Source organism: Hyperoodon ampullatus (assembly GCF_949752795.1).
Source record: "Hyperoodon ampullatus genome assembly, chromosome: 4".
Taxonomy (NCBI): Eukaryota; Metazoa; Chordata; class Mammalia; order Artiodactyla; family Ziphiidae; genus Hyperoodon; species Hyperoodon ampullatus.
Genome location: NC_136917.1, coordinates 29,384,456 through 29,400,622, shown reverse-complemented (window position 1 = coordinate 29,400,622; position 16,167 = coordinate 29,384,456). Strand labels below are relative to the sequence as shown.

The window sequence follows — 16,167 nt, the reverse complement described above, 5'->3', positions numbered from 1 at the left end:
GGGCAGCCGCCGGCCACACCCTCCCCTGAAATACTCCAGGCGACTGTGAAGGGGGTGAGTTGGTTTCCCAGTGACACCTAAGGAGGTAAGGAGAGATGGAGCTCCCCTCCCCTGCCAGAGGAAGGGCCCTCCTGCCCCAGGCCCTGGGCTGGGTCTCGGGGACCTTCCCTGCTGGTCTCTGCTGGGGAACCCAGGGCGCTTGACTAGGATCCAGGAGGTGGCTGCGTGTGGGCAGGGGGTCTTGGCTGCTGGCACCATGCCTCGAGCCTACGGGTTCCAGGGCTCAGGGAGACAGAGGTGGCCAGCCAGTCTGGGCTGTACCGGGATCACCGCCTGTCTGTGTTGTGAACAGGATGCGGGCCTGGAGGAGCCAGGAGCTCCCTTCCCCCGCTTCCCTCTCAGCCTGCTGTGCCTGCAGCCGTGTTAGGGGTATTTTTGAGACAAATACGAAGTGCCCCCAAGAAGGGAAGGCCCTGGCAAATGAGGCAGATGTGACAGGATGGGCTTGATTTTCTTTAAGATTAATGCGGGCCAAGGGTTGTGAAATGAGGATCACCTGGCAGCCTAACCCGTCCCCTCCAGAGAGGCGTGGAAGGTGGACCAGGCAGCCCCCGGAGGTGGGGGTGTGGTGACTGCCCACTGCAGTGGGTGTGGGAGTGGAGGTTTTTAACGACTGGGTGGAGAGCGTACTGGGCAATTTTTTTTTTTTTTCTGGCCGAGCCACTTGCGGGATCGTACTTCCCGACCAGGGATTGAACCCAGGCCCCAGCAGTGAAAGCACAGAGTCCTACCACGGGACCTCCAGGGAATTCCCTGTGTCGCGCAGTTTAAATGACCGTTGGATGTGTTCTTTTAACCTCAGAGTGATCAGAAAAGTCATTGAGAAAGTTTTCACTAGAATGAGACAACTGTCCCGTGCCACCTGGGGTTTGAATGAAGTGTGGGAGAGGGAAGCTCTGAACGGATGGATAGACTGATCAGACATGCATATACACGTATGTGTACATTGTATGCACACCTATATGTGTATTCACATGTGCATACACAGGTGTGTACACGTACAGATGCATGCATCTGTACACATGCATACGTTCATGTACACGTGTGAGCATGCATGTTATCTACACACGTGCGTGATGAGCTTATGCATATATACATGCGCACACGTGTGTTCACATTATACAAGTGCTCGCGTGTGACATACACATCACCCACACATGCCTACACACGTACGTGAACGTGTATTATAGACATATGAATACACGTGTAGATGTATGTACACATCATCCACACATAGGCAATATGCATGTACATGTATACACACAGGCACATACATGCACAATATCTACACACGCGTGTATGTGTATGCCTTATGTACCTACGTGTTATATACATGTATGTATACATACCTCTGCACATACGTATACACATGCATGTGTGCACATCATCTGTATACATATGTATGCATAACACAGGTACGTGTGAAATATGTGCTATGCTTCCAAGTTTTGTTCATGGACATCACGAAACACACGTAAGCATGTTGGTCTGCGTATATGTCAGGGCTTATCAACAGAGGTGGACCCACGCCCCGTCCCCGTCTTCTGCAGCCCCCGCCCTTTTCCTTGGGTCTCACGTTTCTCTAACAGAACACGTCAAGTGTCCGGTGCATCTCTGGGACTTGCCGGTTGATGATCTCACCACATGCCCGTGCCGGCTCGTTTCACCAAAAGCTCCTGTTCGCTGGGACTTGGGCCGCCCACCTTCTCACTGTTGACAACCCACGTAGGTGCCGTAGTTCAAAGGGACTGTGGTGCCAGAATGTTGAGGGAGGCAGGTGGGTGTAGAAACCCCACAAAACATGAGTGACACCCACTGCTGCCGGCTCTCTTACCAAACGCTTTATTTCAAGACAACTCTGCCCCCTCCCTGCCACCCCACCTCCAACCCCAGGGCGTGCTCAGCACCTGGCCCAGACACACGCACGAGACTTCCTGCATCTCCTGCGCAGACTGACCCAGAAGCCCTTGACCCTGAGGCCCTGCTCAGTGTGCAGCAGCTCGGGGATCATGTAGGCCAGCCATACAGACAGCAGGGTGGCCCCCGTGAGCAGGACGATGGTGATCTCAGGCGGGAAGATGGGCAGTGGGAAGGCCCCGTAGACGTAGACGCTGAAGGTGGTCTCCAGGTGACAGTAGCTGCGAGGGGCGGGCAGGGAGAGGCCGTGGGGCACCGCCTTTGGGGGCCTCACCCTTCACCCCAGCAAACTGGTTTTTTTTTATTTTTTGGCCACGCTGCTCAGCTTGCAGTATCTTAGTTCCCCGACCGAGGATCGAACCCAGGTCCTCGGCAGTGAAAGCGCAGAGCCAAACCACTGGACCGCCAGGGAATTCCCCCGGCAAACGTTTTAAAACTCACGGGGACAAGAGCTGGGCCTGGAGCATTGACGCCGGGCACTGAGTTCCATTTATATCCACTTAACTTCTATCCTCTATAAATCTGCGGTCGTCTCTGTATCGTGTTGGCCAAAAAGTTCGTTTGGGTTTTTCCGTAACATCTTACATATTTTCGCAGAGATCGTATTTTTCCCCAGGACCCCTGTGGTCCCCTGCTCTGGAGACAAGGGATTCCCCCCCGCCTCCATGCCCAGGCTCAGTGTGGGGGGCGGGCAGAAGAGACCAACAAAGCTCTCATCACAGTGGACGCGGAGTGGGGGGCTTGAGCGGGGCCACAAGCGTCCCTCAGGTGGCTGCGAGCAGGTGGGGATGGCAGGATGGAGGGAAGGACACCCAGGTAAGGGGGGGAAGTCGCTGGGGGCTCTGCTGGAGGCAAGGTGCAGGGAGGGCAGGGGATGAGCCTTGCAGGCAGACGCCTCTCTCCCCTGGGCATCCCCACCCTGGTGCCTTCTGCCAGTGGCATCCCAGAGCTGGTCCAGGGTCTGGGGCCTTTAGGGAAGGCAGGGTCTCCCCGTGCTTTTGGGGTGGACTTTGTGTCCGTGTGGAAGGGATAGGTGATGGGGGAGCAGGGAATAATGCCGCCCATGTTCCCCCTCCCAGTGGGAGACGTTAATGATCTGAACCAGCACAGTGGGTGGCGAGTATTAACAGCCAGCTCCTGGGGCAGGGTTGGGCTGGCCTGTAATGAGTGTCAGTTTCCTTTCCGTGGTGTCAGTACTCCGGCTGCCAGCGGGAAGCCAACCGGCTTGCAAAATCCCTGGATATCTAATGATCCGTGTTTGGGAGCCAGTCTACACCGGCCCCTGCACCCCACCCGTTAGACATGGCATGAGGGTGACTCTGGTCCCTGAGGGCGGGGACAGGGCTGCTGGTCATTGCTGTTCCCCCGCACCCAGCATGGCCTTTGAATGAGGATTTATTTAGGAAGTGAACAAATGTCATCCTAGAGGAGGGAGAAAAGTGGGTCCCCCTCATGTGTGCAACCTGCCCCCAGAGAGCCAGCTCTTCCCCCAGAGGCCCCTGGTACAGGGTGACTCACCTGTAGTATGGATCCACGATGGAAATGAAGAAGATGTAGATGCCGTTTCTTTGGTCGAAAACGACCTTGTTCTCTGTCGGGCCTCCCAAGATCTGATACGGGACTTTGGGCCATCTCAAGGGTGCATTGTTGTTAGGGTCGTGGCAGCTCACATAATTCTGGGGAGGAGGACAGAGACGTGCCTGCTGGCCCCGGGGGCCGGGAAGGACCGTGCCAGCCCACAGGCGCTACCGCCGCACACACGGCCCCACCGGTGCCACCACCCACCAGCACCCAGGGGTGTGAGTCCAGGACCAAGTGCCCGCTGGGCAGGCCAGCCGATTGGTGACTGTGGAGCCTTCTTCCCACCTTCCTTCTCCTGTGCCTGCCCCAGCTTTGGGGGCTGCAGGCATAACAGCTCTGCTCACCAGGGTCCCTTGCAACTGTGAGTCTTGGTATGAATCACATGCTGCTGATGGCATGTGCTCTTGGTGTTATGGGCTGAGTTGAGTCCCTCCCACAAGTCATATGTCAGAGTCCTAACCCCCAGGACCTCAGGTGGTGACCTTATTTGGAGATGGGGTCTTTACAGGGAATCAAGTGAACATGAGGTCACTAGAGTGGGCCTGATCCAGTATGGCTGGTGTCCTTAGAATAAGGGGAAATTTAGACCCAGAGACGACACGCACAGGGACAAGACCATGGGAAGATGAAGCAAGCGATTGGGGCGATGCATCTACAAGCCAAGGAATGCAAAGATGGCCAGCAAATCACCAGAAACCAGGCCAGAGGCCTGGGACAGATTCTCCCTCATGGACTCAGAAGGAACCAGCCCTACCGACACCTCGATCTGGGACTTTTGGCCTCCAGAACTGGGAGAGGATAAATTTCTGGTGTTTAACCCATCTGGTTTGTGGTCCTTTTGTTACACAGCCCTAGCTGACTAACACACCTGGGGAACCTGACGGTGGAAGTGAGACAGAGCCACCAGGGCTTCTCGGGAAGCAGTCGTGGGTGCCCAGGTGGCAGCTGTGGCTTCTCCACCCTGCCTTCAGATCCCGGGGTGTCACATAAAGGGGGATATGCCCTTGAACTCAACTGTTTGCCCTTCACCGGTGCATCACGCTGGCTCCCTGAGCTAAACACATACTAAGGGTCTCGCCTACACCCTGATCTTCTGCACTATTTGCCTGTGGACCCAGAAGGGAGGATGGGGCTAGGCTTGTAAACAAGAGAAGAGATGGACATTCCCAAAGCAAAAGTGTAAAAATAGCAGTGAGTCCAACGTTATGAGAAATAAGGAACTCGGGACTTCCCTGGCGGTCCAGTGGTTAAGAATCCACGCTTCCACTGCAGGGGGCATGGGGCTGATTCCTGGTCGGGGAACTAAGATCCCGCATGCACCGTGGTGCAGCCAAAAATAAAGAAAGAGAATAGAAGGAACTCATTTTGCATGGCAAAGTAAGCAAAAACCGAAAGACAAAAGAGGCAAACTGGGGGAACTATTAGCAAATTACATCGCAAATAAAAGCTTAATCTCATGGGTCTATAAAGAGCTCTTAAAAATGCAGAGAAGGGGCCTTCCCTGGTGGTGCAGTGGTTGAGAGTCCGCCTGCCAGTGCAGGGGACATGGGTTCGTGCCCCGGTCCGGGAAGATCCCACATGCCGCAGAGCAGCTGGGTCCATAGCGCAAAAAAAAAAAAAAAAAAAAAAAAAAAATCCTTTGGGAGTAAAAGAAGAAAAGCTGGACTGCATATAAACTATGTGAAATAAAATGGAGACAGCTGCTTTGCCTAAAGACCATTTATTTGCCACAGCTAGCTCCACCTCATGGTTTTTAGTGTTTTAGCAGTTCAGTGGCTGTTTAACAGCCAGCCCATCCAATGACTGTGCTGGACATGCAGGCACTGTGGCTCTGTCTTGATAGAAAAGCCCTCAGGGTTCTACAAAATCGGCCACCAGGGCTGATGGGAAAAAAAAGTAATGGGACAATCTCTTAAATGCATGCATGCCACTTTGAACGAGAGGGCTAATAAAAAGAATGCAAATACAAACACCGGCACAGTCAGAAAATAATAAATAAGCAAAGCTCCGTGTGTGGCTCGTTCTTTTTAAAGAAACGGTCAGGGTGGTGGTGTTTGGGTAATATTGCGAATGCACAAAACGCATACCCGAGTTGTAGGAGTTGCACGCGTTAAAATCGTTCATTATCGGTTATGTGAATTTCACCTTGAGCAGAACAGACCGTAAATATAATCAAGCCCCTTAAATGACAGGCATTTGGATGGTTCCAGAAGTTTGCACATCATCAGCAGTCTGCTCCATGAGCGCCTTCGTCCCTACACCTCCGATCGTCTCCGATTCCCTTGGGAGAGATTCCCAAAGAGTTTGTGCATCTTACATTTCCATCCCCTGCCGCCCCATCTAGAGACTGAATGTCTGCCACGCCCCCCACCCATTCATATGTTGAAACCTACCCCAGAAGGTGATGTATTAGGAGGCGGGGCCTTTGGGAGCTGATTAGGTCCTGGGGGTGGAGCCCTCCTGAAGGAGATTGGCGCCCTTATAAAGGGACCCAGGAGTGCTCCCTCCTCCTTCTGCCATGTGAGGACACAGAAGGCACCACCCAGGAGCCAGACACCAAATCTGCTGGCGCCTTGATCTTGGACTCAGCCTCCAGAACCGTGAGAAACCAATGCTGTTGTTACAAGCCGCAGGGTCCATGGTGATCTTTACAGCAGCCTGAACAGACTGAGTCGGCCCCCAACACACAGTGGGCCTGACCTGTCGTCGCCTTCTGCGACCTGTTTTGGGAATAATCAGAACGCAGGCCCTACCTCTCGGTCCCAGGCGAAGGGCCCTTTGTCGCCGGCCGTCTTGGCGATGGTGGTCCAGTTCTGCGGCTGGGAACTGCAGAGGGCCATGTCGGCCGTCAGGGCGTGTGTACGTGAACAGCCCGTTCACCTCCAGCAGGACGTACTCGGCCTCGACCACCTCCTGGAACTTTCCTTCCCTCCACCTGGGACACACCATACACAGGCAAGGCTGCTGGGGGGCCGTCGTTGGGGGGGGAGGCTGGGGGCCCTGATGTGTTCTGAGACCATCTGGGGGTGGTGGGAGGTGGCAGAGCAGGGCAGGGCCACCCTCTCCCCCCACCAGGCTGACACTTCTGGGACAGACAACGCGGATATGCAGTGGCAGGTGGGGACAGGACGCTGACGGGGTCGGGGTTGCTTATTTGGACAGGACGCTGACGAGGTCGGGGTCAGGGACTGGGGGTTGCTTATTTTTTGACACCTGCAAACATTCCAGAGGTATACATTTAGGTCGGTGAATTAAGGTTGTTCTAAATCCTTATTTGGGGGGGAATTCCCTGGTGGTCCAGTGGTTAGGGGTCTGGGCTTCCACTGCCGCGTACCCGGCTTCCATCCCGGGACGGGGAACTAAGTTCCCCACAAGACGCGGGGGCCAGAAAAAAGAAAAACAAAACTTATTTTTGGATGCACGTTTGTCTCCTGCCAGGTTGGGGCTTACACCCCTCCTCTGATGGGACCCTTCCCTTGGTCCTCACCCCAGGCCGGCAGGCACCCCACCACGTGGCAGCTCTGAGTTCGGGGCGTGCCCAGCCCACAGTCTCACCTGGGTGTGCGACTGAGGCCACGAGGAGCTAACACGTGACGTTCTAATGAACCTAAGTGTTGCCACGTGTGAGTGGTTTCTGCCACCGTTCAGTCCGTCAACAGCTATTTAGTGCAGTGGTGTGCGGGGGCGGCGTGGGGATGGGGACGGAATGAAGGAAGACAGAATCCACCGAAGGGGGCAGAGCCAGTGGCATGGCCTGAAATGTGTCCCCCAAATTCCTATGTGAAGCCCTAACACCCAGTGCGACTGGATTTGGAGGTGGGGCCTTTAACGAGGCAATCAAAGTTGAGTGAGGTGATAAGGGTGGGCCCTGATGCCACGGGAAGTGGCAGCCTCTGCGGCCAAGGAGAGAGGCCTGGGGGAAGCAGCCTGCCCACACCTTGAACTTGGACTTCCGGCCTCTAGGACTGTGAGAAGGTCAGTGTCTGCTGTTTAAGCCCCCGAGTCTGTGGTGTTTTGTTAAGGCCGCCGAGCTAAGACGGGGAAGGGGAGGGGACGTGTGAGCTGAGAGCTACGGAGGGAAAAGGCAGGGAGAGGATGCGGCCAGAGCAAAGGGGTGGAGAGGGCTCTGGGGGCCTGTGATGATGGTGAGGGCGGCGGGGGGCTGGCGGGGAGGGGGACTGGGGGGTGGGTCCTCACAGCTCCACCACCGGCTTCCATGGGGTGTCGTAGTAGACGAGAATGGGGCAGCCCAGCTTCTCATAGTGGTAAGGCACCTCCAGGTCCTCCGTGGCCTTCTGACCCCGGAAGTTGGGGTCGTAGGCTTCCGTGTGGGAGAGCAGGACACAGACACGGGCGAGCTCCCACCAGGCGCCCGGACGTCCCCCCACCCACAGCTCCGCTTCTTCCCTGCACATGGGGTCACGATCATGGAGGCGTGTCTGAGCGGGGGAGTCAGAGTCATGGTCGAAATGACCTTGGGACCCCTGCGGTGGTTGACATTCCGGGTCCACTTAGCTGGGCCCCAGCACCTCGACTGTGTTCAGATGAGATTCTGGGTGTTTCTGTGAGGCTCTTCTTTGGGGCAGAGGTTAATATTGAAATCAGTAAAGCAGTGCTCTCCCTAATGTGGGTGCAGCTGGAGGCCTGAGTAGAACAAACATGGGCCTCCCCCAGCAAGAAAGAAGTCGGCCTGCAGATGGCCTTGAACTAGAACTGCAACTCTTCCCTGAGCTGCCAGCCCCCAGCCTCCCCCATCAGACTGTGCACTCACCAGACCTCTACAGTCCGGGAACCAAGTCCTTAAAATAAATCTCTGTCTCTGTCACTCTGTCTCTGTCTCTCTGTGCCTCTGTGCCTCTGTGTCTCTCTGTCTCACACATACATCCTGTGGCTTCTCTCTCTCTGGAGCCCCTGACTCACACACTCTCATGCCCCCAGGCGCTCTGGCTGCAGCCTCACTGGTTGGCAAGTCCAGCAGCACCGGTTTCCGTCTCGGCCGTGGGTCTGGATGGGGGACGGACTCTTGGCTTGTGTTGGAGGGGGGAGGGTCACGTCGTAGAAGACCCACGAGTGTCTTCCCATGCCAGGGGGTTGGTGGTGTGCACCAGTGTGGGAGGGGCTCTCTGTGCCGCCCTGCAGAGGGGGTCACCTTGGCCGGCCACCCCCTCCTGCCTTGGCTGGACAGTGTCTGGCCAACTCCGCTAGCTGGGATGAAGAGGGGACCTGGCTCCAGGAGCTGGTGGCAGGCTGGGGAGGGGTCTGAAGGCTGGCCCAGAAGGTGGCAGAGCCTGGGCAGACCTGGGCCAGGGGCCCTGCCACATCACACTGATTCCCCGAAGGCCCAGCCACCTTCCCTACCTGTCTGCTCGCTCCCTCGGATTCCTTGTGGGCTGGATATCAATTGGCACGGTATCAATTTTAAAATGATCCTTTTTTTCCTTTCTTCAAAAAAAAAATTGTTTTCTTTTCCATTACGGTTTAAAAATGATTCTTGGGACTTCCCTGGAGGTCCAGTGGTTAAGACTCTGAGCTTCCACTGCAGGGGGTTTCAGTCCCTGGTGGGGGAACTAAGATTCCTCATGCTGGCGCCGTGCGGCCAAATACATAAATAAAAATTTAAATAATGATTCTTGATTCGCCTTTGGCTCATGCATACCTAATGGACATGTGTGTGTGTGGGGGGGGCTCACCTCTCAATGACGTAGCTATAGTTGTCCTGAAGGGCCACGGGGTCGAGGACGCCATTGTAACAGGCTGAGATTTCACTGCGAGCAACAAAAGATAGTGAGAAGCTGCCCGAACCCATGCGGGACCAAAGAATTGTGAATTGTTCCCTTTGACATATGTTATCTCCCCATTGGTTGAATTTTGAGCCCTTTCTTACTTTCTGGTTCTCCAAGATGCTCCAGGCTCATCTTGAATCTTCCCTGCCTGGCCTAGAATCAGCCATTTCGCCAAGGAGCCCTAATTCCTTGTATTGGAGAATGATGTTACACGTGGAGATGTGGGAGCTGGGTGTCCTGACTTTTGAGACAATCCTTTCCCTGTTTTTCTTTGTACTGTTACCATCTGTGCATGTATTCTTAAGCAACATGCAGTCCTCCCTTGGTATCTGCAGGGGATTGGTCCAGGATCTGCCGTAGATAACAAAATCCGAGGATGCTCAAGTCCCATAGTGGGGCCTCTGTATCCTCGGGGTCCACAGCCACAGATTCAACCAGCCACGAACTTAAACACGATCCACCCTTGGCTGGTTGAATCCGGGGATGCAGAACCTGCAGATACAAGGGCTGACTGTAGTTTATTTTTGCCCGATTTTGGATTTTTTTTTTCTGTGCCACCCAGCTTGTGGGATCTTAGTTCCCCAACCAGGGATGGAACCTGTGCCCCTTGCAGTGGCAGTGCAGAGTCCTAACCACTGGACTGCCAGGGAGTTCCCCTGATTTTGGATTTTTTTTTTTTTAAGACTAGAATCATGCTGTGTATTCTTTTGATTCCATGCCCACGTTTGTACGATCCATCCAGGCACTTCTGCCCCGTTCGTTTTCCCTGCTGTGACATTCTGTTGTACCAAAACCCTGCACTTGGTTTACCCATCCTTCTGTCGATGGACATTTCAGTTGGCCTGCTTCCAGCTTGGAGCTATTCAGAGTAATGCTGCTGAGAACATTCTGGAACCTAGATCAGTGCAGATGTGCATGAGTGGAATTGCTGGTGGAAAGAAGTGCTTTCCAAAGCAGCCGAAAAATGTACACGCCCACCGGCAATGTCTGGGGGTTCCTGAGGCTGCCAGAGGGGTTCCCATCCTTATAGTACTACTTTGCAGGCTTTGTCAATTCTGCCATGCTCGTGCCGAGTATCGGTCTCTATCGTAGCGTTCATTTTCATTTTCCTATGAAATGGACCACTTTTTCAACACCTTTTTGTGTTTATCAGCCTTTTCCCCCCCTTTTTTGGGAGTGCCTGCTGAAGCCTTTTGCCCATTTTTTTCTATACTTTTTTTTTTCTGATTCGTAGGAATTCTTTATAAATTCTGGATACAAGTCCCTTTTTAGTTACACGTGTGGCAAATACCTTTCCCACTCTCTTTATGGCAGCAGCTTTTTTTTTTTTTTTTTTTTTCTTTGCGTTACGCAGGCCTCTCACTGCTGTGGCGTCTCCCGTTGTGGAGCACAGGCTCCGGACTCAAAGGCTCAGCAGCCATGGCTCACGCGCCCAGCCGCTCCACGGCATGTGGGATCTTCCCGGACCGGGGCATGAACCTGTGTCCCCTGCATTGGCAGGCAGACTCTCAACCACTGCGCCACCAGGGAAGCCCATGGCAGCAGCTTTGAAAAGATTGTTTTAAAGACTTTCCTGCACATATGTTCTAAATACTGCTAACATCATTTATTGACTCAATAAAGCGTTTCCCTTTTGGGGGGAAAATCTGGTAAAACCGTCACTTGACTTTATTATTGCCCCATGCAGTGGAGCGCTGAGGCTGGCTCTTACTAGCTCCGAGAGACAGCTGTTATATCCTCAGGAGTTTCATGAGCCAGTAGAGACTCACTTTGGTAGTGATCTGTAGGCTCCATGGGAGCATTTACACCACGGGAATTGGCAAATGCCACAAATCTGGGCCTCCCCCAGAACTGGCTGTCGCTCATTTGCTGGCACCCCACCGCCCGAAGGGGAAAACGTAGGGCAGTTTGGCCAGTCTTCAGGGGTTCTTCCTTTCTTTTTCTTGGTCTCTCATGGCTGCGTTCTTTGCAGTAACTATGGATCCTGGAGGCAAAGTTCCTCAGATTTTCAGCAGGCGATTAAACCCAAAATCTCTGAGCAGTTTTATAAATTTATTTACTTCATTTATTCATTTTTGGCTACATTGGATCTTCGTTGCTGTGCACGGGCTTTCTCTAGTTGCGGCGAGCGGGGGCTGCTCTTCCTTGCGGAGCGTGGGCTTCTCACTGCGGTGGCTTCTCTTGTTGCGGGGCACAGGTTCGAGGCGCGTGGGCTCAGTAGTTGTGGCAGGCGGGCTCCGTAGTTGTGGCTTGCAGGCTCTAGAGCGCAGGCTCAGTAGTTATGGCGCATGGGCTGAGTTGCTCCGCGGCATGTGGGATCTTCCCGGACCAGGGCTTGAACCTGTGTCCCCTGCATTGGCAGGCGGATTCCTAACCACTGCACCACCAGGGAAGCCCTCTCTGAGCAATTTTCATCAAAATGAGGAACTCAGGGACTAAAAGGGAGAAAGGGAATGAGCAAAGGATGAGGGAGCAGGGAGAACATGTAAATTTCACCAAGTCGGTGGGGGGTGGTGGGAGAGGGCAGCCACCCACTGTAGACTCTAACTTAATCTGTTAGGATTAATTATTGAGCTGTTCGTTATGGAAATGTTAAACGTATGCAAAAGCAGACAGAGTAGTGTCACCCGACTTTAGCAGTTGTGAAGCAATGGTGACCATCTCATCCAGTCCCCACGCCCCACCTCGCCACCTCTCACTTCTCCCCTCCCCACCCCATATCGACATACTCACTTCTGAATGACGATCTTCTTCTCCAGGTCACAACCGACTGAAATGAGGGCTGTCTGCAGCGGCGGGAGGATTTGGCGGGGAGAGACAAGGCGGGGATGTGGACGCTGACTCCGGTCAGCGAGAGCACCATGAAAGCCCACGAGGGGGCGCACTTGACGCAGCCGGGACCAGAAACCCTGCGCCTGGGTCACAATGCGGTGTCCAGGTGCCTGGGACTCACAGAGTCAAGTCCTAAGAAGCTGCCTGATCTGTGGGGCACCGCTAAGGTCCCGCCGTCTGATAACCCCCAGCTAGTACAACTGCTCCGAGGTTGGTGTGTCCTGAGGCACAACCCTGGGGGAAGACGATGGGGAAGGGGCAGTGACCTTGGCAACCAGGGCAGAATCACCTCCGTTTCCAGATCCTGAGTGTGAGCTTAGCCAGCCACTAGGGGAGAAACCAGCCAAGGCCTGCTGTCATCAGTCTTAACACTAAGGACAAAGAGTATGGGACAGCAAAAGTTTTGGTCCTACCGGTGGCTTAAGGTCCAAGCATGAAATTTCTTTGTTGGCTATGTCCAGAGTGATGGTTGATATTGTGGGTCTCTTTATGCTGCAAGGCAATGGGAGTGTGTGTTATTGCAGTAAAAAGCATCAACAACCCACTCATTCATTTATCTATGCATCCACCCATCCATCCATCCATCCATCCATCCATCCACACATCCATCCATCCATCCACCCATCCACTTCTCCATTTCTCCATTCATTCATTCATCTGTTCATCCAGTCTGTCCAGAATATTGACCAAGAACATCTGCTCACACATGGTGGCACCACCCTCCCTCTAGTTTCTTCCTCTTTTTGAGTCAGTTTTGTTAATTTATATATAATTACTTATTGAAAAGAGCATCTGAGCCCGTTTTATTATCACCTAGCTGCATACAATGTTTTCTCATTGTTCTTTTTTTAAAATTTTTTAATTTTTAGATGTATTTTTATTTTTGGCTGTGTTGGGTCTTCGTTTCCGTGCGAGGGCTTTCTCTAGTTGTGGCAAGCGGGGGCCACTCTTCATCGCGGTGAGCGGGCCTCTCACTGTCGCGGCCTCTCTTGTTGCGGAGTACAGGCTCCAGATGCGCAGGCTCAGTAGTTGTGGCACATGGGCCTTGTTGCTCCACGGCATGTGGGATCCTCCCAGACCAGGGCTTGAACCCGTGTCCCCTGCATTGGCAGGCGTATTCTTAACCACTGCACCACCAGGGAAGCCCTGTATATATATTCTTTTTCAGATTCTTTTCCATTATGGTTTATCACAGGATATTGAATCTAGTTCTTGTGCTATACAGCAGGGCCTTGTTGTTTACCTCTCCTATATATAATAGTTTGCACCTGCTAACCCCAAACTCCCAACCCATCCCTCTCCTACCTCCCCCTTCCCCTTTGCAACCACAAGTCTGTTCTCTATATCTGAGTCTGTTTCTATTTCATAAATAAGTCCATTCGTGTCACAGTTTAGATTCCACAAATAAGTGATATCATATGGTATTTGTCTCTCTGTAAGAGTTTAATGGTTCTCGCCTTACTGTCCTTGGAGTGGGGGGAGTCTGGATCTCGGCCCTGATTCCTTGGCTCCTGCTAAGGGGACACCCTGGGGCCACCCAGCACTACCATCTGGGTGATGACATACCTGGAGGTGAAGTTGGGGTCAGCCCTGCCCCAGTGCTGCTGCTGCCTCAGTGAAATGTTCTGCAGAAGCAAAAGAGAAAATGCAACTACAAGAGTGGAACAGCCCAGGGTGGTCCCGCAATCAGGGTTCAGGAGAGACGGAGGGCAGGATGGGGGTGTTGGGAGGAGGAACCCGGGAGCCATCCAGCCTGCCTCTGGTTCTAAGCCCGTGAAAGGCTTCTGGAAGCTCATGGGAATGACCCCCGTTCTCCAAGCTCCCTGCCTTTGTCCCGGGGACCCACAGTGGGGCGTGACTTAGTTTCCCCTCCTACTTAGCTGTGATGTGACATGGTCTGATCCAAAGAGTCTGTTGTGGTCTGGGGTCAAGTCCCAACTCCCTGGTGTGACTGTGAGGCCTGGCTCTGCCCTATGGATCCCCCAGACCCATATTTGGCCAAGACCCTCCCGGTGGCCCCGGCTTGTCTCCTGATGCCTGGGTTTACCCAGCTAACTCAGGTCTCACGCCCTCCCCGGGTGGGTCAGGCTCCCCGCCACATCCTCCTTGACCCTTCTGTGTGACACCTGCTGCCCTCACTCTCTGGGGGACTGCGGCCTGCCGGGGGGTGTGGGAGGGGCGGGGGCTGTGTCCCCTCAACATTCCACAGCACCTTATCTGGGTGTGTGTAAGGAAGGGAAGCAGGAAGGAGGTCCGACGAGGGACACCCTGAGGCGGCTGGACCTGGCTGGCCCAGTCGGTCAAGGCCGAGCCCCTCTCCCGTTGATCCGGGTTTGGGGGGGGAGGGGGAGGGGACGGGGAGGGGCGAGCTCACCAGTCTGTGCTTGGTGTTCCCCTCGTAGGTGTAGCCGTCCTCGTAGATGACAGCCTGCAGCCCCAGGGAATGGGGGTTGCTCACCATCACCTGGGGGCGGGATGGGAGACGCACGCTCTGTAAGGCGCCAGCAGGCGCGGCGGGGAGCAGCTGGGGGCGCACCCACAGGTGACCCCGGTCCCCCTTCAAACTGAAGACCCAGCTGGCTCTGCAAACGCAGCTGCCGGCTCCGTCCCCAAATGCACTCGCCCCCCCACGGCCCCCCGTGTCATCCACACCCCCTAACTGTGGCTCTGAGTCCCGTTGTGCAGACAGCCTGGGGTTGCAGCCTGCAAGACGCAGAACTGTCCCTGGTGCGCGGAGGGGCCCGTCCTGCAGGGGTGGGGGAAGGGGGGGTGATGAGAGGGCACAAGGCAAGAGCCAGAGCCAGCCTGGCGCCCCCTCGCGGGCCCTGGTCCCAGCTGGCTAGACATCCCCTTGAATCCTTACACTGGCCCACCCCGCCCACCCCCGTTTTCAGCTTGATTGTTTGCACCCAAGAGTCCAGGCTTGGACACGTGGGTTTCAGGTCCAGGAACGCCCACTGTTTTTCAGGCATCCCCTCCAGGAGGGAAGCCGGCGCTGGCTGAGCTGAGAGGGAGGAAAAGGCATATTTGGAAAGGTTCTGGGGCAGCTCCGAAGAAGGGTGGAGAGCCGGCACAGAGGTGGTGGGAGAGGAGGCTGGGCTGGCAGATGGACAGCCACGGCCAGGCATGTGGACACTGATGAGGAGGAAGAGGAGTTTCTAGGGGGCTTCCTGAGTGAGTGTGTCTTCCGGGAGGATGCCAGGGAATTTCCAGAGCCTGGGAATTGTGGGCACAGGATGTGAGGCCAGGGGTGCTAGGGATGCCAGGTATCAGAAACACTTGTCAAACAGATAAAGCATGCTTACTAGTGGGATTGGTGATGTGTTGGGCCGGGGTATCATGAGGGCCGTCAACTCCAACTCACTCGGGGCGCAGCGGGTGTTGGGACCCCCGAGGCGCATCCCTTTCTAACCATTCCTCCCTTCCTGCTCCTCCCTCCTGGTCTTTGGCTCTCCCTCCATCTCTGTCTCCACCTGTCTGTCTGTGTGTCTGTCTGTCTCTCTCAGTCTGTCTCTCCCGGGCTCTCTGGGTCTTTCTCTCTCTCTGTCTCTGTCTGATTCTCCGCCCCCTGCCCCTCCCTCCCTCCCTACCTGGCTGCCTCTCCTCCAGCTCCAGGGCCGCTCTCGGGAGCAGCGCTACACCAAGCTGGCCGACTGGCACTACATCGAGCGGTGCGTGACAGCAGCCAGCCCCATGCCCCTTTTCGGTGGGTCCCCTGCCACCAGAGGCCACGCACCGGGGCCCACTCCTCACCTGGGCCCCCTCGTGCCCCGATGGGGAATGCTGCTGGGCTGAGGAGAACTCCCGAAGCCCCGGCATCCCCGCCTGCACACAGCTCCCTGAGGCCCCAGTCTCTGTCCCTCAGGAAACGGGGACATCTTGTCGTACGAGGACGCCAACCGCGCCATGCAGACTGGCGTCGCTGGGATCATGATCGCCCGGTAAGTGTGCCCGGGGCGGGGATACAAAGAACCAGCCAGGGCTACCCCTGAGC

The 16,167-nt window shown here is 54.9% G+C and overlaps 1 protein-coding gene across 1 annotated transcript; it reads right to left on the bottom strand.

Moving 5' to 3' along the window:
* Window positions 1–1,960: 1,960 nt before the first annotated feature.
* LOC307051117 (cation channel sperm-associated auxiliary subunit delta-like) lies at window positions 1,961–15,574 on the bottom strand (the record flags this gene model as incomplete). The annotated part of the gene is given in 11 exon segments (XM_079701466.1): window positions 1,961–2,198; window positions 3,496–3,653; window positions 6,312–6,414; window positions 6,416–6,493; window positions 7,756–7,884; window positions 9,249–9,323; window positions 12,075–12,127; window positions 12,587–12,665; window positions 13,740–13,798; window positions 14,548–14,637; window positions 15,479–15,574. Coding segments are annotated over 11 exon segments (1,158 nt in total).
* Between the last annotated feature and the right edge of the window lie 593 nt (window positions 15,575–16,167).